The 27,880-nt window shown below is 43.5% G+C and overlaps 1 protein-coding gene across 4 annotated transcripts; it reads left to right on the top strand.

Moving 5' to 3' along the window:
• The first annotated feature begins 418 nt into the window (after positions 1-418).
• On the top strand, positions 419-27,080 carry DPP8 (dipeptidyl peptidase 8). 4 transcript variants are annotated; one of them, XM_072981886.2, is made up of 20 exons: positions 419-546; positions 2,685-2,958; positions 5,177-5,289; positions 6,516-6,689; positions 7,623-7,791; positions 9,356-9,466; positions 10,681-10,809; positions 10,993-11,054; positions 11,763-11,863; positions 13,320-13,497; positions 13,986-14,145; positions 15,072-15,151; positions 16,878-17,030; positions 18,664-18,799; positions 19,102-19,247; positions 20,903-21,049; positions 22,150-22,302; positions 23,048-23,190; positions 24,475-24,586; positions 26,713-27,080. In XM_072981886.2, exons 2-20 carry the CDS (start codon positions 2,700-2,702, stop codon positions 26,836-26,838), a joined length of 2,652 nt encoding a protein of 883 aa, XP_072837987.2. In that variant the 5' UTR covers positions 419-546; positions 2,685-2,699; the 3' UTR covers positions 26,839-27,080. The 4 variants fall into 4 exon arrangements, 3 of the variants coding, with proteins under 3 accessions (XP_072837987.2, XP_072837986.2, XP_078237020.1); XM_072981885.2 differs by lacking the exon at positions 419-546 and adding an exon at positions 1,171-1,289; XR_013538907.1 differs by lacking the exon at positions 419-546 and adding an exon at positions 1,245-1,461 and having other exon boundaries at positions 22,134-22,302.
• The last annotated feature ends 800 nt before the right edge of the window (positions 27,081-27,880 follow it).

Consider the following 27,880-nt stretch of genomic DNA (forward strand, 5'->3'; position numbering starts at 1 on the left):
CCTCATGCCCCCCGGGGAAGCGGGCCCGGGGGCATGAGGGCCACTGACCAAGCACGTACTGGCCGAGACCACTGACCGAGAGAGCCCCACGGGCGGCGGCAGGGACCCCCCCCCCCACCCGGCCGGGGGCTCTCCAGAGGGGCCATCCACAAACACACACACGAAGGAGGGAGCTCCGTGACAGGCTCTGGAAAGGCGCCTGGCGAGTGAGCGCGGGCCCTTCGCCCCTACTGTATGTTCCTGGCACGGCGTTCTGAGGAAGCCTTTGGCCCCTTCTGAGGGGGCGAAAGACGGCCGGGCCCGCCGCCTGCCCTGGCACCGCCTCAGCGAGCGGGCGGGCGAGCCTCCGGCTTCCTCCGTGCCCGGCGGGGGCAGTGTGTGCGGAGCAGGCCGGCTCGGGCAGGGCGGGAGGCGCCGCTCCTCTGGGGAGCCTCTTCGCCACCCGGAGGAAGAGACGAGGAAGCGGAAGCGCCCAGGCTGCCTCAGCCGCCGCCGCCTCAGCCGCCACCGCCGCCGGGGCCCGGGAGGGACGCGCTGCCCCTCGGAGTGAGTCCTCGCCCTCGGGTGGGAAGGGGGGGAAAAGCGGAGGGGGAGGCTGCCCACCCCCCCCTTGAAACGAATTGTGCGCCCCTCCCCGCAGCCCTTCAGCCCGTGGCCAAGCGTGTCCCCCTCCCCGCTTTGCCCGCGCCCCTCAGTCGGGGCCCGGCAGGAGGGACGGATTCCTGACACGCGACCCCGCCTCAGTCAGGATACACACGGTGACGCGCCGCGTCGCCCGGCTTTCCCCCCCCCTCCGCCGCACCCCAACGGTCCTGAGAGGAGAACACGTTCTTGGGGGGAGGGCGGAAAGTGGGAGTGGGGGGGGCTAGAAAAAGGTGCAGGAGGCGACGGGTGGGGAGGCTGGAGCGCCGCCCTTGGCGCCCCCCCCCCCGGAAGGGTCGGGCCGGGCAGGGCAGGGGGGTGAGGGCGCGACGGGGCCACTTGGCGGCCTCTCTTGGGGGGGGGCGCGGGAAGGGCGAGGCTTGCCCCTACCCCCCAAAAAGAGCGGCTCGCGCCGGCTTTGCTGAGGGCGAGGGTTGGAGGCATGAATCTCGGGGGGGGGGCCCTGCAGACGCCGCCGGGGTTGGTTGGACGGGACTGCATTTCCCAGCAGCCTCCGGGCAGGGTGGCTTGTGGAAAGGGACCCTGGGAGTTGTGGTGCCGAGCCATATGGAAGGCCACAGAGCCCCCCCCCCCCCCGGCACAGATGTGGGCCGGCTGGGGAAAAAGCCAGTCCGTCAGTGAAGGACGTAAGTAAGAGTTGGTGCGAGAAGGTGACTGGTGGGCTTAGGATCGAGGTCTACAGTTCTCTTCAATCCCACCTAATACAGAGAATTGAAAGGGTTTATGGGAAGGTTCTCCAACCCCACTTCGTAATGGATGCTCACTTTGAAGAGGAATGAAACCTTAAAGGATGGGGAGGTAGTTTTTTTTTTTAAACTTTACCTCAGTGTCATGGAGTGTGAGAGATTTCCCAGGCACCAGCTAAAGATTTAAAGGACACGGAAGGAGCCTCCCCCCCCCCAAATATGGATGCAGAACTTTCAGGCATGCTGTGAACACCGGTGGAGGCTGGCGGGGGATCCTTCCACTCTAGAAGCAGCCATTGCATTGCTTCTGTTCTGCACAAAGAAGTTAAATTCTCTGGTGGTGGTTATGCTTTTTTGGAACTTCAGGAGAGGAGACAAGAAGTCCCTGGTCCAGTGGAGGTGGGTTTGGGGGTTTGTGCATCTTGATACCCTGAGCAACCCACCTGCACATTTCCAGCTGGCACCAGAGTCTCTGACTCAGGGCGAAGGTGATTCTGTGTGTTGCACTTGTGCCACTGTTGGTACATTAAAAAGAGCCAAAATCAAGCATGCCATTTGAAGGCAGGGTTTAAGTAATAAATAAGGAGAGGCAGTAAGCAAGGCAGAGTGTGAAGCACCAGCATCTTGACTCATGAGTCTTGTTACAATTTCACTGGCAGCAGTAGGAGAAAAGGTCTCTGTGGGCTGCTGGTAAGCGGTTGACAAGCCCCAGAGTCTTCAGAAAGGCCTTTTTGCTCATGGCTCCTTATTCTTTGGAGTCACAGAGTGTTGGGTGTTGGTTGTGTTCCTTGCAGGACTGACTAGTTGTCTGAATTTTCTCTTTTGGTGGTGGTGGTGTTTCTTGGTTCTGAGGCAAACAAATCAGAATGAAAAAATGCTTCTTGAAGTTGGGAAGGCTGAAAGTCCTGGACCAAAACCTCCAGCATAATATAAATTGAAGTGTTTGTTTTGCAACATAACACTTTAATGCCATTTGTTTGTTTGTTTATAATACACCTTTTCGTTAACATATAGTACCCAAGGCAGCTTACAAAGTTTTAAAGGAGATAAAGAGATATTTAACTAATACCTTAATAAAAACCATATAAACCTGCCCTATCAAATAAACTATACAAATCAAGCGAAGTGCATTAAAAACCATTGAAGTTACAAATTCAGATTAAAAACAGCAGAGCAGGGCAAATTAAACATCAAACACTGGCGTAAAAAGATGTGTTTTTACTGTGTTTTTAAACTCAACTCAGAAAGGAGTGCAAATCCATACCCAGGGATCCACACAAGACTAGGGCTTCTCCCAGATGCTTGTTAAGAAGGTTTCTTGGGTTTTCCTTCTAGAAACCAACATGCAATATGGCAGCAGCGATGGAGACTGAACAGCCAGGCTTTGAAATCTTTGAAACAGCAGAAAACAAGGAGAATGTTGCACCGGAAGAGAAGGCAAAACTGGAACCATATTACGTGGAACGGTACTCCTGGAGCCATCTGAAGAAATTGCTGATGGACACAAGGAAATACCATGGTTGCCTGATGGCTAAAGCTCCCCATGACTTCACCTTCGTGAAGAAAAATGATCCTGAAGGACCCCACTCAGATCGGGTCTATTACCTCGGTAAGTAGGCTGGCGAGGACTGTCTTATTGCCAAGAAGATCCGCGTTGAAGGGGGTTTAAGAGCCAGAGTCGCTGTAACTCCCACCTCTACCATGACCAGCGACATAGAATTTTTTTCAGCTCCAGTTGCCAGAGTGGGAAACTCTGCAAGTTTGTTGTGGAGAGATGAGAAAAAAGTTTAAAGACCTCCATGTTGTAGTAAATGTTGATTACTAAGGATGTACATAGCAAAAAAAAAAAAAAAAAAAAAATCTCTCATTTTGGGTTCTTTCATTTCTTTTTTCTTTTTAAATGTTCCAGTCATTTTGTTTTACATGAAAGAGAAAGGTTGTTTGCAGTTTTCTCCTTGTGTTTCCCCATCTCTCTTACGACCATTCCAAAAGGCCTAAAGAGCCAGTAAAATTACATTTAAAAAGAGCAGAGCTTCAATCTATTCTAAAAGTAGAGAACTATAGCTACTACACTCTTTGGCTTCTCCTTTCTTCTGCATTGGAATTTATATTGGTTGCTTCCAGTCTGTGGGCAATTGTTTTGTTTTCCATATTGGTTGGCATATTCTTGTTGGGATTTTCTTAGATTTGGCTTTTGTAGCTAGGAATTGCTTTATTGTTGTCTTGTCTGCTCCTGGTGATATAATTTTTTCCCAGTGCTCTGAGAAAACTTCAGTTCATTTTTTAGAATTGCTGGTTGTTTATCAGAATATTCTTCTTTAAAGTAATCTGACATTTGTGTAACATTTCTATACTGTTCTTCAGCATTTTATTTCTGTTTTGTCTTTATTTTATCTTGATCAGATTATATATTCCCATATAGATATTTCAGTATCCCTAATCTGGCTTTAAATTTACATTCAATTTCTTGGATAGTATGGAAGACTCGTCTTGTTTTTCCTTTTCCACTGCTTTCTTCTGTTTATTTGCAACTGTTGTAGTTTCCTCTGTGTTGTTGTTGTTTAGTCGTTAACTCGTGTCCAATTCTGTTGCCCTACATGCAATACTATGAAAAGATTCTGACCCCATTTCAGTCAGCTTTTATTTTTGTCGTGAGCATAGATTTGAACGGTGGTTATGAAATAGGCTTTCCAAGAAGTCTGGTTGAAACTTTTCATTTACACTTTGCATTATAGTCCTTAACTACTTGTGTTGCATCTTTCCTCATTAGTGCCGCATCTCTCCTCACTGTTAGAGCTGCACAATTCTTTCTTGAGTTGTTGCTTCCACAATACAAATGCTTTTTTAAATTATCTGGTTGAAAACGTCCTATTCTAGCCCACATTCATTTGCTCTTAACAAGTATTACAATGCTTAAACATTCCATTTCTTGTTTTATAGTTTCAAGATTACCTTGATTCATATGTCTCACAATCCATGTTCCACATATATCCTTTCGTAGCTTTGCTTCTCATTTTGCTTCTATGCACACAAGCAATTAGATGTTCTTTCAACTTTAACCCAACTATTCATATCTGCCTTTTGCTCATCCCCAGCAGCTGGTTAAATGTCTTCTGGCCTGAGTGTCTCATCTTCCAGCACTCTCTCTTACTCTATTTTGAACTGTCTCACTGTAGGGTCTTTGAGGTAAACAATACTTAGAAGTAGTTTACTACTCTGGTGTTGTTGTTGTTGTTTGCACAGTACTAACAGTTAGCTTAATTATCACTGCCATTGTATAGGAGAGATCCTTTGCCAATGTTACCTTCTGCTATTGCTGTTACCCAGCAGCTACCCTTGAGAAATTTCTTGTATCACCGACACCATTGAAGCTAACACTTCTCTTCTGCTAAAATAACCGAATTGTAAACATTGTAAGAAGATAAATTTCAGTATAATATTAAAAATAAAAACACTTCAAAGTGTTTAATTGGCTCAAAAACAGTAACACTAGTTTGCCTTTAAAAAGACCAGTGCATTGCTTCCATGTGGCAGAATAAAGGAGTCACAACTCAAGCTGCAGAACAGAAGAAAGAAGTTTTTAATTACAGAAAACATCCCCCTGCCGGTGACATCACCATTTCCTAAGTGTAAGTTGCCACCCTGATAATTGGCCATTGGTTCTCCCCCACAAAAAAAAAGTTGTTTTGAAAGTTTTAAAGCTTATTTGTTTATTTTAAAGCATATGTCATGAATTAACTTTCGCTAGGATCTTCTGTTGAGTTCTTCTGCATGGCATTCTGCTAACAAGAAAAATCCACATTGTGTATGTTTGTTTGTGTTTTAAGCTATGTCCGGTGAGAACAGGGAGAACACACTTTTCTATTCTGAAATTCCCAAAACCATAAACAAGGCAGCAGTCCTTCTACTGTCATGGAAGCCCCTCTTGGATCTTTTTCAGGTGGGTAATATGGTCACATCTTCCATATTTTGTCCATGTGTTTCCCCAGGATTCTTTCACTGGACCTTTTTTCAGGGTAGCAGATGATCTTGGTTGGCATGAGCTGTACCTGTGAAAAATATGAGACGCTTGACAGAAACTACAGTAGAAGCTCTAACAGCTTCTCTTCTGCCCAGAAGTATCTTGAAGTGATTAAAAATTTAAAACGATTCTACTTTAAGACTTTCAGCCTTAATGCATTTTGTAAAGTGCCCTTTAGTGAGACCAGCTCTTGTGTCCAGTGGAAAGCACTTAATGTTGTCTAGGCTGGTTGCAGTAGTTTTCCAAAACCAAAAAAGGGCATGAGAGCTGTGTGGCCACAAGGCAGCAACTATTAGTTGTTCCACAAGTTCTGTTTTTATATCTGTGGGACGCAGTGGCCCATCTGTGCCAGGTCTATTCACTTTCGAGCTTTACTGTATTCAGCGTGGTTTACTTCTGTCTAAAAGAGCATATGTGGGTTAAACCGCAGAAGCCTCTGGGCTGCAAGGTTGGAAGACCAGCCATCGTAAGATCCAATCCACACAACAGAGGGAGCTCCCGTCGCTTGACCCGGCTCCTGCCAACCTAGCCGTTCAAAAGCATATAAAAATGCGAGTAGATAAATAGGTACCACCTCGGTGGGAAGGTCACAGTGTTCCGTGTCTAGTCACACTGTCCATGTGACCACAGAAACTGTCTTCGGACAAACACTGGCTCTATGGCTTGGAAACAAGGATGAGCACCGCGCCCTTGAGTCAGACACAACTGGATTAAATGTCAAGGGGAAGCTTTACCTTTACCTAAAAGAGCATAGTCTTTCAGCCTAGAAATAGTTGTAGCACAGCACCCTTGTCTTCCATTTTGCATGTTTTTAAGTTCAGAAATCAATAAAAGATATCTGAGCTTTTATTGACAGAGGTGTTTGCCTTGTGCTGTGCTGGTTTGTTGCATTGTGTTTTTGTAATATCAGTAGCATTTACTCTTTGGTAAGTGGACCTGGGAATTCCAGCTGTTTAATCTTCTGCTGAGTTTGCTGGGGATTTCACACCTGCAGGTTTACTTTGAATTATGGCTGTTATATTATATTTGAAGTTTTAGTTAACTTTGCGAATAACTGGGACACTAAAAATCTGATATTCATAACAGACAGCTGATAATTCATAGATGATAGTTACTTTCTTCTTGCACTTTTTCGTCTATGCCAGGCCAGCCTAGATTATGGGATGTACTCCCGTGAGGAGGAGCTGTTGCGGGAAAGAAAGCGCATCGGAACAGTCGGGATTGCCTCTTACGATTATCACCAAGAAAGTGGCACGTTTTTGTTCCAAGCGGGCAGTGGGATTTACCATGTGAAAGATGGGGGCCCCCATGGGTTCACGGTGAGTTGAAGCTGGTCAATACAAATACCTGTTGTTTAGCATGATAGGCAGCTGGATTTGGCAATAACTTGAGAACTGTTATTTACTATAACTGCTATTTGGGGTTAGTAGTTGCAGTAAATTACACAGTGCATATCTGTGTAATAATTAGGCTGACTCAAAGATCACAAAAAGCCAGGTTAAGTTTCAAGATCTGCTCATTTTGGTGGATGTTACAAAAATCATCTTAGAGTGGGGCATAGTCTGTGGTGCACATTCTGTTCTGTTTTGTACTGTGTCTTTGTGTGTTTGGTGTCTTTGACTGTAACAAAATAAAATCTGATTCAATTCTTTAGAACAGAGTGGGAGAAGGTGGAAGTTGACTTGATTCTGCATGTCTGTAGTGTCTTGAGGTGTCTTTAGATGAAACCTAACCCACTCATTTACCTGCTAGAGCAGTGCTTCCCAATCTTGCGTCCCCAGATGTTATTGGACTACAGCTCCCATAAATCTTGGCCAGCAGAGGTGGTGGTGAAGGCTTCTGGGAGTTTTAGTCCAAGAACATCTGGGGATCTAAAATGGGGAGCCACCATGATAGAGTCTCACAATGGGCAGATGCACAGGAGAACAGCCAAGACTATCTTGTTTGGGGGGAATAATCTGAGATGTTTTTATTTGGTAGTTTATTGTCATTTTCTATTTGCATTTGTATTTAATTGACACCTGATGTAATCTTATTTATGGCTTGTTTCAGAAGAAAGGTGTTAGATTGTTTTCAAAATTGTTTAATTGACCTGTTTCCTCATGTTGTGTGCAGATACCATTCACTTGCCCAGTCTGGCCAGCTTTCATTGCAAAGAAACAGGAGGAATCCTCTGAGCCTTAAGGGAGCAACTAACATGTTCCAATTATCCCTTTTTAAAATTTTCTTTGCCTTCTCATTCATTTCTGCAGAAACAGCCTCTGAGGCCCAATTTGGTGGAGACAAGTTGTCCGAACATACGGATGGATCCCAAGCTGTGCCCTGCCGATCCGGATTGGATTGCTTTCATCCATAGCAATGACATTTGGATATCCAATCTAATAACCAAAGAAGAAAGGAGGTTGACTTTTGTACACAAAGGTGACATTGCATTTAGGTGTCAGCGTAATGCTTAATGAGATCCGGTCAGCAACAAAACGTGTTTGCAGCCTTTGGATGGTCCTGTGTTTATTTATCTGTCAACCAGGGTTCAGTTTGCCAAGTAAACCTCTGTCTCTGGGAAGACTTCAGCAAGAGCTGGTTGGGAAGTCTTCTGATCATCAGTTGCTCATTGTGAACATGATTTTCAGCCCTTGTTGATGCACACCATGTTTTGTTAGCCAAGCTGTAGTTCTACATTCTGATTTGTGGCCAGTTCTTAGCTACAGTTCAGATGTTCAGACAATTAGGCTTCAGTGATTGTGGTTAAGGAAAACAAACCATGGTAAAAGTGTCTTAAGTAACAGGGATGTTGGCAAGTCTTTGGCTCTGAGTCCCAAGTCTTGAGTCTTTGGTACCAGTTCCACAGTCCCTATTAAAAACAAGCTTCCCCCCCCCCCCAGAAAAAAGGAAGGATGTGTCAGTTCCAAGGTGCAAGTCAAGTCCAAGTCATTGAAAAAGACACTGAAGTTGAGTCACCCATGCGAAAGGTGGAGGGGAAAAGTAGGGATCAAAGCGCTTTGAACCCTCCCCCCTTACTTCCGAGTATAAAATGACCATCAATTTTTCCTTTAATTATTTTAGGAAAAAGTGTCATTTTATACACGGAAAAATATGGCATGTTATTTGCATATTTATGATTTTATATGTTTTAATCAGAATTTTCTCTTACAAACCTCCTTGAGGGTTGTTTTAAGAAAAGTGGTGACTAATACTGAGCTTATACAGTTTTTTATATCTAGCTCAGGGTGTTCCTGGATGCAGAGTCAGGGGCTAGAGTTTGAATCCTCACTGTGGTCCCTGGGGGAGGGACCATTCAAGATCGCTCAGAGCATGCACGGCTGATAAAAGAGTTGCGTGCCCTGCAAGCTTTATGGTTCTAGAGCACCACCATAAAGAGGGGCTGGGGAAGTACGTCTGAGTGCTTTATAGTTAGGTAACCATAGAAAAGTCATTGTAACCTTATATTTAAATAAAAACTCTGTAACTAGTGATCCTCTTCATCATCTTGCAGCATTATGTGCAACAGATAATTTGGGGCTTTCCCCCCTAGTCCTGACAAAGGTGTTCTCCAGCAAACAGCCTGATATTACAGAAAACGGATTAGTGTATGCCAGAGACATTAAAAAAGGAGAAGCTGAGCACATGGCCCTTGGATTACTTTACTATAGAAGTGCTGGCAGTCCTGGTTTGAGAAGTTTACACAAATCTTAGTTGGTTTGGATGGGACGCCAAACACTCTTTTCTACAGAGAAGTGAGTTGCTGAAGTGGAATGTGTGAGAGGAAGAAGCACACATGGGTTTGCATTGTGAGCCAGGAACACACTGGGTTGGACAAAATCCAGTGAACATCAGAGATACCAGGGCAGAGTAGATCTCCGTACACCTTGTCTTGTTCTCTGCAGAGAGTCGACAAAGATGCATTTGCAATTCTGAACAAAATAATGAGCACTTGACAAATTGCAATCTATATTGCAAACCTCTTCTGTGTGCTTTCCTTCCTTAGAATTTGCCAATATTGAAGACGATCCAAAATCTGCTGGAGTTGCTACGTTTGTGCTACAAGAGGAGTTTGATAGATACACAGGCTACTGGTGGTGTCCCAGTGCAGAGCCAAGTAAGTGTAAAGGCAACCATGCTCAGGAAACGTCTCATTCTTCTTTAATGTTTGGGGCAGAATGAAGTATCTTTTCATTGCACCCTCTCTGTGATGCTGATGTGATGAGTTACTTTCCATGCACATCGCTGAGCCAGGTCTTTGAACTTGAATGGTATGTTCAGTCATTGCATTGTGCAGTTATTTTTGAAAAGGCTAAAAAATATTCTGAAAAAACAATCGTTTTAATAGTAGTGATAGGTTCGCAGTCTGAAAAATGGCAATTAAAGAGAGACTAAATTTTAGCTAAGAATCTTAAGGGGAGGTTCAAAAGAATGATTGGTAAGGAACTTTTTGAAAAGTTCGTAGAGTTAAAACTTTGTTGTTTCTAAGATGCCACACAACTGTTGTTTTTGCTGAAACAGACTTAACCTGGCTACCCACTTAGAAATGCTTGTGGTAACCCCAGAATTGCTTTATCTCTATGACATTTGAGTTCTTACACCCCTTGAAGCTAACATGGTTAGGCCTATTTAAAGAGATCAATTCTGATTAAAACACTTGGGGAGTTAATTTGGTGTTTTGCTACAGCAAAAACAACAGAAAGTCTTGTAGCACCTTAAAGACTAAAAAATGTTGTCATCCTTTTTGCAAACTGCAGTCCCCTTCATCAGATGCACACTTAAAAACAGTGTGCTGTAAAGCAAAACAAAACAAGCCAAGCTGAGGTGCAGGGAAGAGTAGCTTTATTTGGAACACTTCCTTTGCAAATAGAAAACTGCATGTTCAGTTGGTGATTATTCCTAACTACAGCTAAAAAAGACCTAATTGAGATCCTGGGTAGTTGCTACCAATCAGTGAAGGCAAGATTGAACACAATGGGCCAGGGGTCTGACTGAATAGAGCAGCTTCCTTTGCTTAATTTTAAATGCAATATTAAAATAGTAACGCAAAACCTTTAAAATGAAAAACGTTAAAATGTGTAAAGTAATTATTAATAGTTACTTAGGAAACATTTCAGCGTTTCTGCAGTGCAGACAATGTAACGAATTATTAGCTTAGCAATTGCCTCACGCCCTGCGTAACTCTTTGTGTGAAAGGCCTTCTTGTGTTCCCTTCCAAGCCATGTAGGCTTCCCAGCCACTGACCTTTCAGACAGAAGGCAAAGCCAGGTAGTTGGTGGGTTGCAGTTTTGGATCTCTGAGGAATTAAAATCTGTCCTCCGTTCTTGGCAGCTGCTGGTGGAGGAAAAATTCTTAGAATCCTCTATGAAGAGAATGATGAGTCAGAGGTGGAGATCATCCATGTCACATCCCCCATGCTGGAAACCAGGAGGACGGATTCCTTTCGTTATCCCAAAACAGGTCAGAGGTCATGCCGTGATGTCGGGTCCAAGCTTTGACGATGCAGCTTGATCCTTATTTGATGCTGCTTTCCGTTACTTGATTTTTGTGGGACTCCGCATCGGAAAGACAAGATAGTAGTAAAACCACACTTTATGTTGTGTAATACTTAGGGATTGTGTTGGTTGTTGTCTTTTGTCACAGGCACTGCAAACCCCAAAATAACCTTCAAGTTATCTGAAATAACAATCGATGTGGATGGCAAGGTAAAGCTAATGTTCCGTGCTGGTTTTTTGTTGTTGTTTGGTTGGTTTTTGTTTTTAAATCTGTTTAGAATTGTTGACTCTTCTTCTAGTTGGCTGGGACACTGGTAGCCCTGCTGAAATCAGACTGATAAAGAATATAATTACTGAGAATAACTAGTGGGAGGAGCCTTTCAGCCTGGAGAAGGATTTTGTTTGTTCCTCATTTCTAAGTGAACTGGTCTAATTCTCAGTTCTGAAACTGAGCACAAATTTGCACACCTCTAATAGTTGTTTTTTTGGGGGAGGGGGAATTCATACTTTTCTGCAGTGTAGTTCTTAGTTTAAAAATTGAGTACAAAACAATGCATATGGGGGAAAACTTAAGGATGGAATAAAAAGCATATGTTAGAAGATTGTGGCTGAATATTTTGATTTTAATGCTTTTTTAAAAAAAAGTCAGAGTAATGTGGAGATTCATTAGAACAGATTTATAACTGAATATCTGCATAACTGCCCATCTTAGTATTCCTGAAGGATCTCCAAAGGCAAGGAGATACTGAATGAATTCTTTAATTTCAGGATTTTTTTTGTCCAAGATGGGATTCTGATTCCAGTCTTAATTAAGGAAATTTAATAAGTTCAGATCCTAGCATTTGCCACACTTTTGGAAAGCATCAGTTGCTTTGATAAAGCTTTTCTGATGTAAGCTCTGTTTTCCTCCTCTGGCAGATTACAGATGTTGTCGATAAAGAACTTGTCCAACCCTTTGAAATCCTATTTGATGGTGTGGAGTATATTGCTAGAGCAGGATGGACTCGAGAGGGGAAATAGTACGTATCTAACGTTTGTCCATTTTTCTCCAGTAGCTCTGGGTTTGACCTAAGCCATGCTAAGCTCATCTCATTCCTTCTTTAGCATCTCAGAGGTAAACTTTTAAGTCAGTTCCTGTATTTCAGTCCTTTTAAAGTCTATCAGAGAGTCTTGTCCTAAATCTTGATCACTTTCTTTGCTTCATCACTGGAGGAAGTGATCCTAAGCAGATTGATTGATTGATTGATTGATTGTGGCTTTGAAGGATAGACCCTGTCATTTCAGTTTCACCCTTCCAATGGACACAGATGTCTCAAGTTCTGATCCTGCCCAATGTAGTGTGGCAACCCCAGGCTTCACATTCTCCCTCTACCCAATCTGATTTGGATGTGTATATATTTTTAATTGCTTCCCTTCCATGCTTAGCTAATTAAGATAGGAATTCCCTTCCTACACACAATAGGGGTTTTAAGATTTTTTTTTCCAAAATAAAGTTGAAGTGGCATCTCTCCATAAGATACTCAAGACACCAAGTTACCTCAGAATGAAAATTAAAAGACAATAACTGAAAGGTTGAATCATTTTTTAAAAAAACTAGGAAGGGAGAGAGAATAGCAGTAAAATTTACTTAAAATCACATTGCAATTGACAGGATGAATTTAAGCTGAGACTCTGGATTCTTGTTTATTGAGCCACATGAAGGACAGTGCTCAGGAGGTGAGACAACTCAGAAGGCTGTGATCTGAGTAGCTATGTAACAGGCCTCTGGATATTGAAGGACCTGGAACAGAATGCCTTTTGCAGAATCTCAGGGGTTGGGAATTCTAGAAAGAAATACACACATTTTTGTGAATTAGTACTTTTGCATACAGCTAGTTGTGTTAAATAGCTGGCTTACAGGTTAGAGAGCCCCTAATAAAAATATGATTTGTTCATGACGGGAATTTATTTCTAAGTAAGTGCTCAAATTAGGTGTTCTGGGAAAAACAGAACTATAGAAGATCATTTGATGCAGAGGAAGAAGACCAATTTTATAACATGTAATGTGTGTTCCCTGATGATGGGAAAGTGTGAAGGCAAGAGGAGAAGGGGACGACAGAGGACGAGATGGCTGGACAGGGTCATCGAAGCGACCAACATGAATTTGACCCAACTCCAGGAGGCAGTGGAAGACAGGAGGGCCTGACGTGCTCTGGTCCATGGGGTCACGAAGAGTCGGACACAACTTAATGACTAAACAACAAGTTCGTATGTTTGCCTGCCTGCCTCTGTATCTGTGTGTGCATAACATTAGTCTTTTTCATCTGTACCAAATGATCTTGTATAGTTCTATTGTTTCCCTGAGCACCTAATTTTAGCACTTGATTGGAAATAAATCCCTGGGTCATGAACAAATATTGCGAGCACGTCTGCATTTTGATCCCATGGCTTAGTAGTATTTACTGCTGTTTACTGATTCTCCTCCCCTTTTGTTAGTGCTTGGGCCACCTTGCTTGATCGTTCCCAAACGCACCTTCAGATTGTATTGCTTCCCCCTGCTTTATTTATTCCTGTGGAAGATGATGCCATGGAGAGGCAGAAACTAATTGATGCCGTACCTGACTCTGTTACACCCTTGATTATTTATGAAGAAACAACAGATATCTGGATAAACGTAAGTATTCATCATTAAGAGACTAAGATGTTCTACAGCTTGCTGGCAGCTTCCTTACATAGGAGATCATAGAATATTTTAAAGGTTCTAATTGAATGAAGAGAAAATAAAAAATGTTTTCAGAAAAGAAAATGAGAGCTTCATATTTTTGTAGGAAAAAACTCACACAAGCTATAATGTGAATGTCAAAGCGTGATGTTCCAGATATTGCTGGACTGCTAAGTCCCAAATCCCACACCATTGGCTGTGGTGGTTGCAGCTGATGGAATTGCTCTCTGGCAATAAAGGGAGGTCCACCTTGATGTAGTGATGGGGTGAAGCTGTTTGTGCTGTTTATAGGAAAGGATGACACAAGTAGGTGATTCATAGGGGGGTGGGGTGGGGGAAGCAGGTCAAATGTCCTGGAGGAAGGCGGGCTGGATCTTTTGTACTGCTTTGAGAGAAAGAATCTAGTCTCTGATTCCACTCTCGGTCTTTTCTTTCTGCAGATCCACGACATCTTCCATGTTTTCCCCCAAACCTGCGAAGAGGTGATAGAATTTATCTTTGCCTCCGAGTGCAAAACAGGATTTCGGCATCTGTACAGAATCACAACCGTGTTAAAGGAGAGCAGATACAAGCGGTCGTACGGAGGACTTCCTGCTCCGGGTAATCAGCTTTGGTCATTGCCTTTGCTTCTAAATTGCAGCCCCCAAAGGCACTTTTCATTGCCTCCCCAAATGTAACCATTTAGTGTTAGGTTTTCTGCTGTCAAGATGAAACAGACTTGTAGCCATCCTAACAGGGCTTTCAGGCTGCTGCCAGCACACGCACGCACGCACGCACGCACGCACGCGCGCACGCACGCACGCGCACACACACACACACACACACACACACACACACACACACACACACACGTACGTTTTCATGGCTATGCAAAGATTTCAGCACAGGTATCCTGACTGCTACTCAGGACTCTCTATCCACTACACTTACACTGGCCGTTACACTGGTAAAGCAATAGAAGGGTCCTAAAGCAATCATTTGTGCTTATTTTAGTAGCTTCTTTTACTTGGAAATGAAAATTTGGCAGTGGCGATGGGTTTCCTGGAGGCAAATCGAAGGGGAACAAATAATCCCAGCTGGACTGTCAAAGTTGCCCACTCTTGTTCTAAACTCTTCTGAAAGAATAGAGTATATCAGGTAGTTACAGGAACCTAGGAAGGTTTTTTTTTCCTTTTCTTTTTGCAAGTCAGGGCAATATTCTAGGATTCCTGAAACAAAACACTAGAGACCTAGTTTGATATAGCAGAGAGAGAGAGAGAGAGAGAGAGAGAAAGAGAGAGAGTTGATCTAGGACTGTAGAGACCCGGGTTCAAATTGTGGCTCATCCATGTAACCTCACTGGGGGGCACTGGTAAAATACTTCTGGAACATCTCTTAGCTGTAAGTCAGAAGTGACTTGATGGAACATAACAAAAAAGAAACCCAAATGTCGCCCCTTGCGTCAATTGTGCCAACAACGGTGTTGCCCAGGAGTAATGAACAAGCATCCCAGTTGGGCATCCATGACTTTAGTCTTGCTTTTGTAGGTGATTTCCTGTGTCCTATTAAAGAAGAGGTGCCGATTACTAGTGGGGACTGGGAAGTGCTTGGCCGACATGGTTCTAATGTAAGCCTTTTTTTAAAAACACGTTTTCTGTGGCATTTGAATTAATGCTTGATCTTTTTGGGCTTCGGTGTGGGGACCTTTCTGTTGATTGGACAGGCTGAAGCTGTTCACATAGCTGTTCCCCATCTGTTGCCCTCTGACTCTTTGGTACTACAGTTCCCATTAGCCTCAGTGTAATCATAAAATAATGGAGTTGGAAGGGGGGGGCCTTAGAAGGCCATTGAGTCCAAAACCCTTCTCAGTGCAGGAATCCAAAGCAAATTATATTTGACAGATGACTGCCCAATTTTCTCTTGAAAATAGTATGGGATGATGGAAGTTACTGTCCAAAACATCTGGAAGGCTCCAGCCCTGGATGGTTGATTTTCAGCAGCTCAGTGCCTTGGAAAAGCAGATCTGTAGAGCTCTTGACACTTAAAGAGGGACAAGGCAGATTAAAGTAAATCCATCCTCTTCTGTGTTCATTTGTCTCATACCACTGAGCCTCGTGGCGCAGTGGTTAAAACGCTGTACTGCAGCTAAAACTGTGCTCACAACCTGGGGTTCAAATCCCAGGTAGCCGGCTCAAGGTTGACTCAGCCTTCCATCCTTCCGAGGTCGGTAAAATGAGTACCCAGCTTGCTGGGGGGGCAATGTGTAGCCTGTATAATTAAAAAATTGTAAACCGCCCGGAGAGTGCTTGTAGCGCTATGGGGCGGTATATAAGTCCAATAAATAAATAAATAAATAAATGAATACGTTGTGTTGGCTGGGAGTCAACATTTATCCAGTTGTTAGGCTCAAGGACTGCAGGATGTTGGCAGCCCTAATGTCCTTAAGGAGCACCTGAAGAACACCAGAGCCTTCCCCTCCATACCCCCGTATTTAGCCTTTGGGTGCAATTAGATGAGCAAATAGCTTGCATTCTGGACTGCTTGTGTCACAGTCTAGTGTGAGCCATGTCTCAACGCTCACATGATGTGCAGAAGATCTTGAATCAACCCAACCTGATCCATACCCAAGTTGGACTTTTATTTGGTCCAATGGCAAAATTACTCTTTTGGAAGGCCAGGCTGGAGTGACTCTCACACAGATGGAAGGGTCAGTTTAAGGGAGATTGCTCCTAGCAAAACTGCCCTTTCTAGTGCAATCAGATGCAAACCTTTTTTGTCCTCTTGCACCGTGTCTCTATATTTTATTTGTTCTGTCTTATTCTATTACAGACATATGTAGGCCCTCCCATTACATAAACCATGGGTATTTACAATAAATTCAGACCTAGGGCAATAAGTGACAAGCTATGATAGAGCCTTCTTCTTGGTGCTGCTGCTGCTTCTTCTCAATATATATTTCACACCAGAAAACCTTCAAGAGTGATGTGTATGTTTTTCTGGGAGGGGGAAATGGATTTTTCTGGATTACAGCTCCCAGATGTACACTGCTAGAGGGGGGAGTCTGGAGTTACAGCCCAAAAACTCCCTACTTGCCCCAACCCCCAGTTCGAACTCTGCAGAAAATAGTATAATCTGTTCTACATGACCTTCTGCTGTGTGGCAGACCCAGGCTCAAGACAAATCAAAGGGGATTTTATCAATCCAAATGTCAGATACCTTTAGGTATTCTTGAGATCCAAACTCGCTTGTCCCTTTGGCAGTTGAAATTAATGCAGAATTAACTTGAACCTGGGCATCCTTAGTGTAATATAATAGGATCATTTCAGTTTTCTTTGTGTGTGTTTTTTTATCAGATCCGGGTAGATGAAGCTAAAAAACTGGTATATTTTGAAGGTACGAAGGATTCTCCCTTGGAACATCACTTGTATGTCGCTAACTATGAGAACCCTGGAGAGGTCAAGCGGCTGACGGAGCGCGGTTTCTCTCACGCCTGTTGTGTTAGTCAGGTACCTTGCTGTACTTCATCCTTGTGTCATTCTGCGCTGTGTCTCCCAAAACGGGAAGAAGGTGGCAGAAGCTTAGATCTGCTCGTAGTGGTGGGAAGTCATCTGCTTCACAGGTCCCTGACCTTGACCCCAAGTGAGTGGGTACACATGACGGTCAACGCACGGGTGGGAATCACACAGCTTTTTTTTTCCACTGCCACCCATTTATTGGTGACAAAAAAACTACCACATCTAGAAAGGGAGGCAGTTCGAGATATCCATAATTTTTAGTCTGTAATTAAAATAAGTCACAACTAGAGTAAAAGGTAAAGGTAAAGGTTCCCCTTGACATTTTAGTCAGTAGTGTTTGACTCTAGGGGGCGGTGCAAGCCGTAGAGCCAGCGTTTGTCCAAAGACAGTTTCCGTTGTCACGTGGCCAGCGTGGCTATACATGGAACACTCTTTACCTTCCCACCGAGGTGGTACCTATTTATCTACTCGCATTTACATGCTTTCAAACTGCTAGGTTGGCGAGGAGCTGGGACAAAACGACGGTTTAGCCCGCAGTGCCACCACGTCCCCATACAGCTAGAGTAGGGCCATTTGAATCCATGAATATTTTGGAGGAGTTGACTCAGCCAATCCCCACTGATTCCATGGGCCTACTCTACTGTGGTAAGCAACAGATTTTGGAGATGGCTCATTCATAGAGTTGCCATTCGTTGAGGCAACTTGATGGCACATAGCAACAACCATAACCATATAGACGTATAGCCTAAGATTACATTTGAGTCTGAGGAATTGGGATTCTAATTGACAAAACATCCACTGCAACAAATCTGTTAGCTTTGGAGATGCTAGACAACTTTGGATTGTTGTTTTTTTACACATATTAAAACAAAGCAATAGCGTTCCCTATTTTTGAAAAATTTCATCTCTCTATCTGATTGCCCCATTTTACGTGTTTTTTTTCCTCTTTTTTCCCCTTGGCTGTATGAAAGGGTTTCCTCAGGACGCATTGCGCCTGGAGGTGTCTAGCGCCGCCCCCGTTCCTAGTGTAATCCATGTTTCAGTTTACGAAATTTCCACATGACGTAACGTCCCGGAGCACGTATTAATTTCGTGAACCGAGGTACGCCTGTATTTCTTTTGGAAACGGGAAGGGAAATAAAAGTGTGAATCACACCTGACTCACATGTATTGCACATTACTGTCAGTCCGGCAAGTGGAAGGTAGCTGTAGAGAACTGGCAGGAACTGGAAGTTCAGATCTTCGCACCCTCATGAGCTCCCCCGGTTTCTTGAGGGAACTACTTGTCAGCCTCAGCTCCTTATCTGCAGAGCGGGGGCAATACTAATCTACCATGCCCTGTTGCTACCAGAAAAAGACAGAGCAACAAATACTAACAATCAGAGATATACAGATTTGTATGATTAGAGTACCTGCCTGGAGAATTCCAGGAGGTTCTATTCCAGAAATAAATCTGCACATGCCTCTAATGGTGGTGTTTAGTGCTGCTGTGTACACACATTGCATCTGCATTGATACCAGAAAGAAAGCAGGTTCCAGTTTTAATTCCCAATCAGAGTCTTCAGAAGGAAATAGGCCATGTTGGTTCACAGGCTGTCAATATTTCTCTTCGTCCTTTTCCTAGCATTGCGATATGGTCATCTGTAAATTCAGCAGCCAGAAGAGCCCACACCAGGTGTCCCTGTATAAACTGACTGGCCTTGAAGATGACGTCGCCCACAAGTCAAAGGAATTCTGGGCCACCATTTTAGATTCTGCAGGTATGTCCTTTTATATACAGAGCTTTTAAAGAGGTCCAAGAACATCTGTCCTTGACATGGGAATTGACTTGACTCCCTCTCTCCTGTGGATTTATTCCTCGCGAGTGTTGTTCACTCAAAAACAGCTGTGTCTGCAGATGGATTGCAGTGTGTGATGGAACCTGGCTTTACACACACAGAGAGAGCGGGAGGTTGTGCATTCTGGGCATGGCAAGAGGGCATTGTCGGGGCTGGGATCCTGTGAGTATTCATGACCAGATGCCAGGGTTTGTCTCCATTCTTGCATTCCTTTCAATCTGCAGGGCCTCTCCCAGACTACATTCCCCCAGAGATCTTCTCTTTTGAAAGTTCCTCAGGTTTTGTGCTATATGGGATGATGTATAAACCCCACAATTTCCAACCTGGGAAGAAATACCCAACGGTGCTTTTCATCTACGGAGGACCCCAGGTGAGTGTCTTAACAGAAAGGCCTGCTAATTTTTAACATTGCTTATCAAAATGCAAAGTTTTCCATATGCCATATCTAGAAAGTAAAGCTACCCCTAAAGTTCTGTGCCAAGCCACCCGAAAGTCCACCTGGAGAGCAGTTCTGCAATTAAGCTGTTCCAGCCAATGGTATGGATTCACCTCGAGACTAGCATGATTGATCCTCTTTTTACTTTTATTTATTTTATTTTATTTTATTTATTTTTATGTTTTAATTTTTTTAAAGAAAAAAACTATATAACTAAAAATTTAGAGATAAAAGTTTTTCCAGTAGCGACATAACTTGCATAACAAGCAATATAACGTAATGTGCCTGCCCCCCGCTGGGGCCATTTTGAGATATAATCCGTTTTCTACCCCAAACAGGTCCCCCTACCCCCTCCAACACTGATTGTCTATATAGAATATAAAAAGTGCACTAGGGATCAGTTTTTAAATTGTGTTTTCTTTTGGACAGGGATGCCTTGCATGCTAAAAATATACATGAAACTCCTCATGCATTCAGTTAGAGCAGTGTTTCCGTACCTGAGGGTCAGGACCCCCAAGGGAGTCAGTCACAAAGTGTTCTCTGGAAAGCCATGGATTGCCTTATATGTGTTGTAGCCCTTGCTAAATAATTTCTGCCTTGGCTTTCAGAGACAGATATTAAGGTTAGTGTGTATGTGTAGGTATGGGGGGGGAGAAAGAAGCCTCTACTTTCTGAGAAGGGATGACTGAGAAAGGATGGCCCAATTAAAAACGCCTTTTTTATGCAAATGTGCGGGAGGGGGATAGTGACTCAAACATCTGGGGGTTGTGGGTACAAAAACAGATTTGAAACAGATTTGGTGGACTTGTGAAAGCATACGTCCATGAGGGAGGGAGAGAGAACTGATGTATAGAAGTCTCTGTTTATTTTAAGTCATAACAGTATCAATTGTTGGTAGATTCTTTCATTTTACTGCTAGGCAAAATGAAAAGTATAACTAATGTAATTCTGCGAAGTTTTAGGGAAGGTGCTGGTGTCATTACTGCACAATTCACGGTGGCAAATTCCTGGGAGCAACTCGAAAATAGCAGAAAATACTAAATTGTACATTGATAGGAAATGGTGGAACGAAATGAAATCCAAGAAATCTCTTCAGTAGGCTAGGAGTTCCGCCCCCCTTTTTAAAATTTGCTTGCCAGTTCAGAATAAATTTTTCTAACAAATATTTATATATTGTAAATGTTTTAAGGGAATAAGTAATCTTGCTTACTAGGCCTGATGTGCTTTAATTTTAATGTTGTACAGTATAAGAATATTAGGTACAGTATAAGAATATTAAAGAGCCTCGTGGCGCAGTGGTTAAACCGCTGTACTGCAGCCAAAACTGTGCTCACGACCCAGGGTTCAACCCCAGGTAGCCGGCTCAAGGTTGACTCAGCCTTCTATCTTTCCGAGGTTGGTAAAATGAGTACCCAGCTTGCTGGGGGGGGGGCAATGTGTAGCCTGCATAATTAACTTGGAAACCACCCAGAGAGTGCTTGAAGTGCTATGGGGTGGTACATAAGCAGCACACTTTGCTTTGCTTTGCTTTTTAAAATGGATCAGTTTCACATGTGAGCTGTAGAAGGTTCTCCCCTGCTTCCTTCTAGGTCCAGCTAGTGAACAATCGCTTCAAAGGGGTCAAGTATTTCCGCTTGAACACATTGGCTTCCCTGGGTTACGTTGTTGTGGTGATTGACAACAGAGGCTCCTGCCACCGGGGGCTGAAGTTCGAAGGAGCCTTTAAATATAAGATGGTAAGTTGTCAGGCAAATGCAGGCATGGTGATACAAGCCTGCTTGCTGTCCTTTGGCTGTCCTTATCAGCCTCCTAGAATAAGACTGTGGATAAATAAGGGTCTCGTTGGCTGTCCTTGACAGCAGACTCTTCTAGCTGCTGATAAGTGGATAGATTGCCTCCCTCCAGGCTTGGGATTCTCCAGATTGTAAATTCCAGTGTTCTTAGAGTCATTGAGGGATGTTTACAGTTGCCAGCTAACTCAACATGTGGTCTGTTGGCTACCTGTAGCTCCCAAGATATCTGTGTGTGCCCCCCAAGATGTCCGCATGTGCCTCCAGAACCCATATATTCCCTCAAATAGTGTATTAAAAATATATTGCTCCTTCTAGGGCAGGGGTCGGCAAACTTTTCACAGTGAGGGCCATATAATGTATTTTCCACATTTTTGAGCGCTGAAGCACGCACACACACATGAGCCAGATAAAAAGGCAAGGCAGGCCGGATGCGGCCCACAGGCCATACTTTGGAGACCCCTGCTGTAGGGGCATGGTTTGCCATGATTCAAGGGCCATCAGCGCCACAGCCCACAGATGTTAAAACAATTAAATACCTTTGGCCACCAGAGGGCTCAAGGGGCTTTTCCAGTTAAAATTCGAATTCATGTAACAAAATTGTCAGGGTGTGTGTGTTAGAAAAATTCACAGGTGTAAATATGGCCCTCAGAGATCCTTGGATAGTCATATGCAATCCCTGGACTTCTGGAGGTTGCCCACTCATGAGTCAAACAGCCTTCTGTTGTCTGTTTTGAGTGCTGTATAGATCAGGCGTGGAAGGAGTGTGCAAAACTGTGTTTACAGCAAAGCAAGCCATTTGCCCATCTAATCCAGTATTGGCAAATTCAGTCAGGAAGTGCTTTATAAAGGGAGAGTACTCTTTATTTCCCCCAACCTTTTTGCCTGAGATGTGTTTCACTAGAGGTGGCTGGTGCTGGACTTCAGGCTCTGTAAGTGCAAGGCAGGTCTTTCACCCTTGAGGTGCCGGACCAGCAGAAGAAGGCTGGACATGACATTAACATTTCAGGGTATTGTTTCCTTTACACAGATTCTTCTTCCAACAGGGACAGATTGAAATAACTGACCAAGTGGAAGGCTTGCAGTACTTGGCTTCCAGATACGAATTTATTGATCTAGATCGGGTGGGCATTCACGGCTGGTCCTATGGCGGGTACCTTTCCCTCATGGCATTGTTGCAGAGGCCAGAGATCTTCAAGGTATGGTCATCTAAAACGGGTTGCTTATGTTAGGGGGGCAAGAACACGTGTATTTTCCCCGCATACCTCTGTTCATTTACTTGGGCAAACTTTATTGGGCTTATGGCTGGGCTTCATCTCCTGGTAGAACTGTCATACATTTTTAGCATATATAACAACAGGTTCTTATATACCAAGGTGGGATGCGAATGATCATACTGACCAACTCCATTAGTCATATGCCCAAGTAATAGTTGAACAGTGCAGAGTAAGGGGATTCTGGCTGGTTTTTTTTTTGCCAGAATCACAGGTGGGCAGTCCAATTGTATTGGACCAGTTACAATTCAGCAATCATTTGCAAGCCACCTAGTTCTCCAGATCTCCTCATCAGGCTAGGTAGTTAAAATAATACCATTGTGGGGGGAAGCATGGAAGTCCACGAATTTGGTTAGAGGCTTTAGCTGTAAAAGTCACGCTTGGTCCCAAGGTGGAGAGGGCTGGCTTGAGAAGTCACTGGCAGGTAAAGGTGTACAGAGATCAGGTTATGCTGAGCAGCGTGTGCTCTCTGAAGATGCTAGGCTGGTTGTAACTTAAACAAAAGACTCAGAGAGCAGTTTTGAGAAACCAGAAATTATTGTGGAATTATTGTTGGTCCTAATACAGTTCATTTCCCACTTGTGGATTTGGTGTCTTCTTATGGACCACCACGGCTACCGTATTTTCATATTTGCAAAGCTGTGATAATCTTCCTTGAACTTACTTGCAGGTTGCTGTTGCGGGTGCTCCAGTCACACTGTGGTTGTTCTATGATACAGGGTATACCGAGCGCTACATGGGACACCCGGATAATAACGAGCAAGGGTATTACTTAGGTTCGGTGGCCATGCAAGCAGATAAGTTTCCTTCGGAGTAAGTGTTCTCCTTTTCTCTCCATTGTGTCGAAAGCTGACCGAATACTTCATTTGTTGCCTAATTAAATTCTTAAAATGATTGCAGGGTTGTAAAAACTCTACTTAATGAACATGAATGGGTATTAATATAATCACATCCCATTACAAGTAATCCACTTTTCTAGCTGGTTGTCATTAAAGTTTTAACTTTTGCCTCAAGAAATAGTGCACAGACCTTCCTCTGATATGATTGCATAATTAGCCCCAGTGCTAATTAAATGTATCAGCTAGACACACCATCCAAGTGACTTGCTGTAAACTAGGCAAACTTGATCCTGGATGAGATCATGGTTATGTTTTATATTCTTGAGGGGTGGAGGCAAAGGGAGAGGCTGCCTTCTCCCCAAAATTGGATGTAGGAGCTGCTTTACACTATCTTGAGCCTAGTAAAAGGTAAAGGTTCCCCTTGACATTTTTAGTCCAGTCGTGTCCGACTCTAGGGGGCGGTGCTCATCCCATTTTTCAAGCCGTAGAGCCAGCGCTTGTCCGAAGACAGTTTCCGTTGTCACGTGGCCAGCATGAATAGGGAGCACCGTTTTACCTTCCCACTGAGGTGGTACCTATTTATCTACTCACATTTACATGCTTTCGAACTGCTAGGTTGGCGAGGAGCTGGGACAAAGCGACGGAAGCTCACTCTGTCGCGTGGATTCAATTTTACGACAGCTGGTCTTCTGACCCTGCAGCACAGGCTTCTGCAGTTTAGCCCACAGTGCCACCACGTCCTGTAGTCTAGTAGCCAAACATAATTGGACTGAGACTTTTTTTTACAATTGCAGTTAGTCTAGTTTGAAAGTCACACCTGACTTCAAATGTACATTTTTAAAAAAAAAATTGAAGCCCATGAAAAGTGCAATGCTTTGACTTGAGCAGGCACAAAAATGTATGAACTTCCTAGGAATAGTCACCTAAAAAGGTAATTAGAAGATTGGCTTTAAATATGACTGAGCCTTGTATCCGCCATTCTAATTTGGTTTGTGTCATATTCATTGTTTTTCTTAATTTACTGATTTTTAATGGTATGGTGCATTTCTAAATGGGCAGACATTTTAGTGCAAAAACTAGTGTCCTGGCTAAGCTTCCATGGAAAATATTCAATCCTGTGATTGCTGGCGGTAGTGATGGTTCTCTTGGTGCTGAAAGATTATAGATCCAATCTCTCCTTGCCATCTCTGCCAACTATGAAGTGTCTTCTGTTTTTATAAGAAATTCTTAATACTTTTCTGTATTCTGGTTTCCACAGGCCCAACAGGTTGCTGCTACTGCATGGATTTTTGGATGAAAATGTTCACTTTGCACACACTAGCATTTTGCTGAGTTTTTTGGTGAGGGCTGGGAAGCCCTATGATTTACAGGTAAGAAGGAACTGCTCTTAGTCTGGAGATCATGGCTGTATTTGTTTGGGTTTGATTTCCTGCAGGGTAACCAGCATCTGAGTGTCTTAACAGCTGTTCTTTTCTCTAAACACTACTCCAAAGATTGGACCTATATTTAGCTATAAAATTCCTCTTCCTCCCTCCTGTCATAGGAGTATATAGGTTCTAGGGAATTGGACTTTGTGGCCTTATAGGCCCCTTCCAACTCCCTTATTCTGTGGTCCTCTTAAAGCACATTTACAATTTAAATCTACACCCCTCAAATTAAAAAAAGCAAGTAGAAGGGAACACTAGATTTTTAGAATCAAAGGCCCTTTTCTACATCATATTGAACCAACTCCATATGACTTCCCCCCTTTGAAGATCTCCTCTCACACACTTTATTTTAATAGAAAGCTACATTTTATGTGCCAACATTCTGTTGCTTAGTATAGTAAATTGCCCTAGAGTAGACTCACTGAATCAGTAAGGATTTAGTGAGTCACTTCTTTCATTAGCTCCAGGGATTCAAATGTGCCAGTTCTAATTATGATTTACTATGCTAAAGTAAGTTGCATTTAGAGCAGGCCCATTGGAACCAATGGACATTGGGGAGGAGTTGATTCACCAAATCCCCATGGGTTTAATGGGCCCGTTCAGAGTGTCATTTACTGTGTTACGCAACAGGATTTGGGCCACTGAGTCATTCCATTAGTCCATCTAATCCAGTATTGCTGTCACGGACTGGGCTCTACTTTCCATGATTTTGGGCAACAGTCTTCCATATTCCTGCCTGGAGATGCTGGGGTTTGACTATGGAATATTCCACATGCAAAGTGTTCATGACCATGAAGTCATGGCTCTGCATTTCACATTAAATGGAAGGAAGTGTTTTCCATTACAGTTAAGTCACAGACTTTTCACATCCTCTTTTCAGTCTCTGCCTTTTTATCCTAATTATGCATGCATGCATAAATCCATCCATCCAGTGCTATGAGGCCAGACCTGTCCCAGAGGATGCTAGTAGGCTATCCTGGGGCTACAGTGCAATCCTATAGCAAGTCTTGCTGAGTTCACTGGGACATGTTTTTAGGTAAGTGGCCTAGGATTCCAGCCTTTGTAGATACACATATGTTTAATTAAAATCAATCTTGTTTACTGTTTTTCCCAGGGAAAAAATACCTTTGAAATGTCGATATAAAATAGCTAAAGAAGATTTATGACTCAGTCAGCTTTTGCTAGTACAAAATGTTAGCATTGCACATGTGGGTTATTTACATAATATGCATGAATATTTTCAGATAAAGGTATATTGGCCGAATCCGAAAACGGCAAGAAGCTGTTGGCCAGAATCCTTTTGTGCAACTCAGTGCATGTAAAGCCTGATGACTTTATCAGCCGTTGACTTTAATTTGAAGTCTCCTATTCCCCATCCCCCTGGTTCTGGAACTCCCTAGGGACCCCTTTCAACTTGGAGAAGCCACTGGGATCCTTGGGAGGGAGGGAGTTGGTGTGTGCATGCACGTCTGCACATGCACGCATGCACAGGCACACGTGGAGCCCTGAATATCTGAAAATCGGTTCCATGCATCACAATCTCAGCAGAGGGACTTGGCAGTGACAGTTTCTGGATATTACATGTCCCATGACTTCCATAGACTTCCCTGGATTGAAGGGAATCCCTAGGGAGCCTCAGAACCTCAGGGGGTAGGAAGTAGGGAACTAAATTAAAATCCACTGCTGATGACATCCTCAGTCTTTACATGTGCAGAGTGTACAACAGGATTCCCACCTTGGTGACTTAAGGTCTCTCTGCAGTACACCGTTAAATTGCTTTATACCACCTTAACGGTCATGGCCCTATCTTGTGGATCCTGAGGTTTCTAATTTGGCAAGGTATGTAGAATTCCGTCCTTAAGAAGTCCATTGTATTTCCCTGAACTACATTTTCAATGATGCCCTGAGAAAGAGGAATGGAGGATTAAACCAGTTTAATTCTACCACGTAGAAAGGCAAAGTATAAATATATTTATGTATAAATAAATTAAAAACAAGTGAATTGTATGAATAACCTCTGAGACAGAGAAAAAGTAATCTTCCCTCCTTTCTTTTTTATTTTCTTCCAGATTTATCCCCAGGAAAGGCACAGCATCAGGGTTCCTGAGTCTGGAGAACACTATGAACTTCACCTATTGTATTACCTCCAAGAAAACCTGGGATCACACATGGCTGTCTTGAAGGCGGTGCAGTGATGGCCTCTAAGGAACTCTGAACACAGACACAGACAGCTCCTTAGTCAAATGCAGAACCGCCGGAACGGGATGTCACGTCCTGGTGTCTGCCTTCTGCACAGATAAATAAACCAGTACACAGCCTTGCTTTATTATCATTCTTCTTATTTTTAAAAAAGTCAACCTGGTGCCATACAAAGAGGAGACTACTGTACAGCAAATTAATAGTTTTAAATGTAAATAATAAAGTAAATGTCTGTGCAGTCTGGCAATAAGAGTGGCTTTTCTCTTAGGACTTATTCACATGGGCATCCAAGTGACTTGAGCGCTCTACAAATCGATGTGTGAGTTGATGCCATTGTCATGACAATTTATTTGAAACTGAATGTTCACACACTTGGCAGTTGGGGGCGGAGGTGGCTATGGATGAGTAAAATATTTACCCCATGTGCAGTGGTGGGAATCATGCTCCTCTCTTCTGCTGGACACCACTGTTTTAATATCCTTTCCCATGTGCAACACTGCCCAAGTGAGACCAAGAAAGTTTTGCTTCAAATGTCATTACGTAGCCAAATCTCATTGACCATGTGGCCCTGTGTAGCCACTGCAGAGCGAGGGAAGTGGTTTTTACCTTGGGGATGAGAACAAAAAAGGAGAGAAATGGCATGCAACAAGGAACCGGATTGTGGATTGTTTTTAAACATCCCTTGGCATCAAAACCGGTGTCAAACCTGAACAATTAGCTGTGAATTAAGCTCAGTACTGTATATAAGAGAAGACCAATCTGGTGGCATGAAGAAAACTAGGGCTCCAGCCTGCTCTTCTCTTTTGGCCGAGCCGGGCTTCTAACTGCAGGCATGAGCCACTTGCGGCCTTCCAGATATTACTGGACTATGTCCCCCTTCATTCTTTGCCAGTGATCATTTGGGATCTGCCATCCAGCAATGTCTGCAGGACCAAACATTGCCCCAACTTTGTTCTGATGCATTCCCATGGCCTCATTCTATCCTGTCTCTGTTTGGGTAACATAATTTCACCCTGAACCTCCAGGTCATTCTGAAGC

This window comes from Pogona vitticeps, chromosome 12 (assembly GCF_051106095.1).
Source record: "Pogona vitticeps strain Pit_001003342236 chromosome 12, PviZW2.1, whole genome shotgun sequence".
NCBI classification, from domain to species: domain Eukaryota; kingdom Metazoa; phylum Chordata; class Lepidosauria; order Squamata; family Agamidae; genus Pogona; species Pogona vitticeps.

Excerpts from the sequence above, each read along its gene's own strand:
- DPP8 (XM_078380894.1), top strand. The coding sequence starts at position 1,420 with ATGCTCACTTTGAAGAGGAATGAAACCTTAAAGGATGGGGAG. Across the intron at positions 14,146-15,071 it reads CGGAGGACTTCCTGCTCCGG|GTGATTTCCTGTGTCCTATT; the intron begins GTAATCAGCTTT and ends TTGCTTTTGTAG. Across the intron at positions 19,248-20,902 it reads TCATCTACGGAGGACCCCAG|GTCCAGCTAGTGAACAATCG; the intron begins GTGAGTGTCTTA and ends GCTTCCTTCTAG.